This window comes from Austrofundulus limnaeus, unplaced genomic scaffold, assembly GCF_001266775.1.
Source record: "Austrofundulus limnaeus strain Quisiro unplaced genomic scaffold, Austrofundulus_limnaeus-1.0 Scaffold339, whole genome shotgun sequence".
In the NCBI taxonomy this organism is placed as follows: domain Eukaryota; kingdom Metazoa; phylum Chordata; class Actinopteri; order Cyprinodontiformes; family Rivulidae; genus Austrofundulus; species Austrofundulus limnaeus.
In genome coordinates this window covers 315527-317284 of record NW_013952741.1, presented here as the reverse complement: position 1 = coordinate 317284, position 1758 = coordinate 315527, and the positions used below count along the sequence as shown (strand labels likewise).

Here is a 1758-nt window from a genome sequence, read left to right as displayed (position 1 = left end):
CGGGATGGTGGTCGCCCCCTTTCCCGCTGCCTCTCCATGGTCACGTGAAGGTCGCGGTGTACAGGGAAACGCCAGAGGGGGTGATGAGGGGATGGTGGCACGGCGGAGTGAGACAAACAGAGAGGAGAGGCTGAGTGTGTGTGTGTGTGTGTGTGGGGGTGGGGGGGGGGTAGTTGTGAGCCGGCTGCACCTGAGGAAGCAGGAGGAGAGATGTCTCTGAGCCGTGAAAATATGTGGAGTGGACTGCGGCGGAAATTCAAACGCACCCCGAAAACGGGGCTGAAGGGAGGAGTCCTCCTCGCGTCAAGCTGAGATAACTCATAAACCTGACCCCTCAGCTCCCACACATGTGCCGCGCATTAATGAAAAAAACAAAACAAACAAACAAAAGATCACCTGAACACAACCTGTGCTCTGCTCCGGCAGCAGGCTGGGCCWGATCTGGCTGCCCTAACCCTGTCTGCTCTCCCTCCTGGCACAGATCGCAGAGACCTATGCCTTCCTGCCCAGAGAGGCGGTGACTCGGTTCCTAATGAGCTGTGGAGAGTGTCAGAAGAGGATGCACATTAACCCCAGCGCTGCCGAGTTCAAAGGTAAACACACACATGTGACCTGCAGACCGCTCTCTCATTCTGGAAACATCATTAACCGCAGAGCTATTTTCTGACATCAGGTCTTTGTTATTAAATCGTTGCTTCTTCCGTCTTAATGACACAGAAAGATTCACAACAGATGATATAAATCAAGCTTTACTCTGACCACTGCCGGTTTCCTGAAAAAAATCACAAAGAAATAGTTGTTTACTGAAACAAGATTTCAGAAAATGTGAGTTTTATCAATCCGTCAGGCGCTAAATTGAAGTGAGGTGCTCCGAGGTGTTTGAATAGTTTTTGAATGGAGCTCCCATTAAATAAACATGTGTGTATATCCATCACTGACATGATGTAACAAAGACTCMAGAGGATTGGCTCTTTGGGATGGGACGGCGTCTCCAGAACGATCCTAGACTTCCTCTAGTGGTGGAAGAGGGAACCGCAGGCAGCTTTTGTTTGACTCCTGCTGCTCACGCGCAGCAGAGGCCTGGGTTTCAGCTTTTCTGCAGGATGTGGAAGTCATTACATTCTGCTCAGACAGTATATCTGTGCTCAGATCTCACACAGCTTATAYATGAACCAGTTAATGTGAAAAATACATTTGTGGTTTCAGTCAAAGTGTGGGAGGATGATGACGTTATAAAAGGCAAATAAACTGCAGTAAATATTAGCTGCTTTACCCGTTTACACGCAGCTTCTGTTGGTGATTTTATGTGTTTATAAAGTAAACTGATAGTTTTGGGAAATAATGAATTCCAGCTGAGTGTGTTATATGAAACACTCAGTTTGATACATTTGGTGAAATAAAAATAAAATCTGATCTGGACTGTTCTGACCTTACAGATTGATGTACCTACAGTATATTACTTTATTATCAGCTTAATTTTATGTTTACTCTTTTTACAAATGACAGTATTTCATATCAGGACTTTATGYACTGAAACAAGTATTTGCATTATAGCGCTGTGTTAAATAACTTCTTCTTTAACAGCATGGAAGAAGACAGCAGCTGAGGTGTGAAAGAAAATCAAGTTAAATTTTATTCTTTTTTTGTTTTAGCTGCTCTGCAGATTGGGACCTCTGTGGTTCTGCTTTTTCTAAAATTTAAAATAAATAAATAAACAAATAAACAAACAAATAAATAAATAAATACTACTACTACTAC

The 1758-nt window shown here is 43.7% G+C and overlaps 1 protein-coding gene across 1 annotated transcript in view; it reads left to right on the top strand.

Annotated features, from left to right (window-relative positions):
- The window catches only part of nol4la (nucleolar protein 4-like a), a gene marked incomplete at its 5' end in the record, with an annotated part of 15220 nt that overhangs the window by 1580 nt on the left and 11882 nt on the right, over positions 1-1758 (top strand). The window contains 1 exon segment of the mRNA XM_014022712.1: positions 482-593. Within this exon segment, the coding sequence (XP_013878166.1) occupies positions 482-593 (112 nt within the window).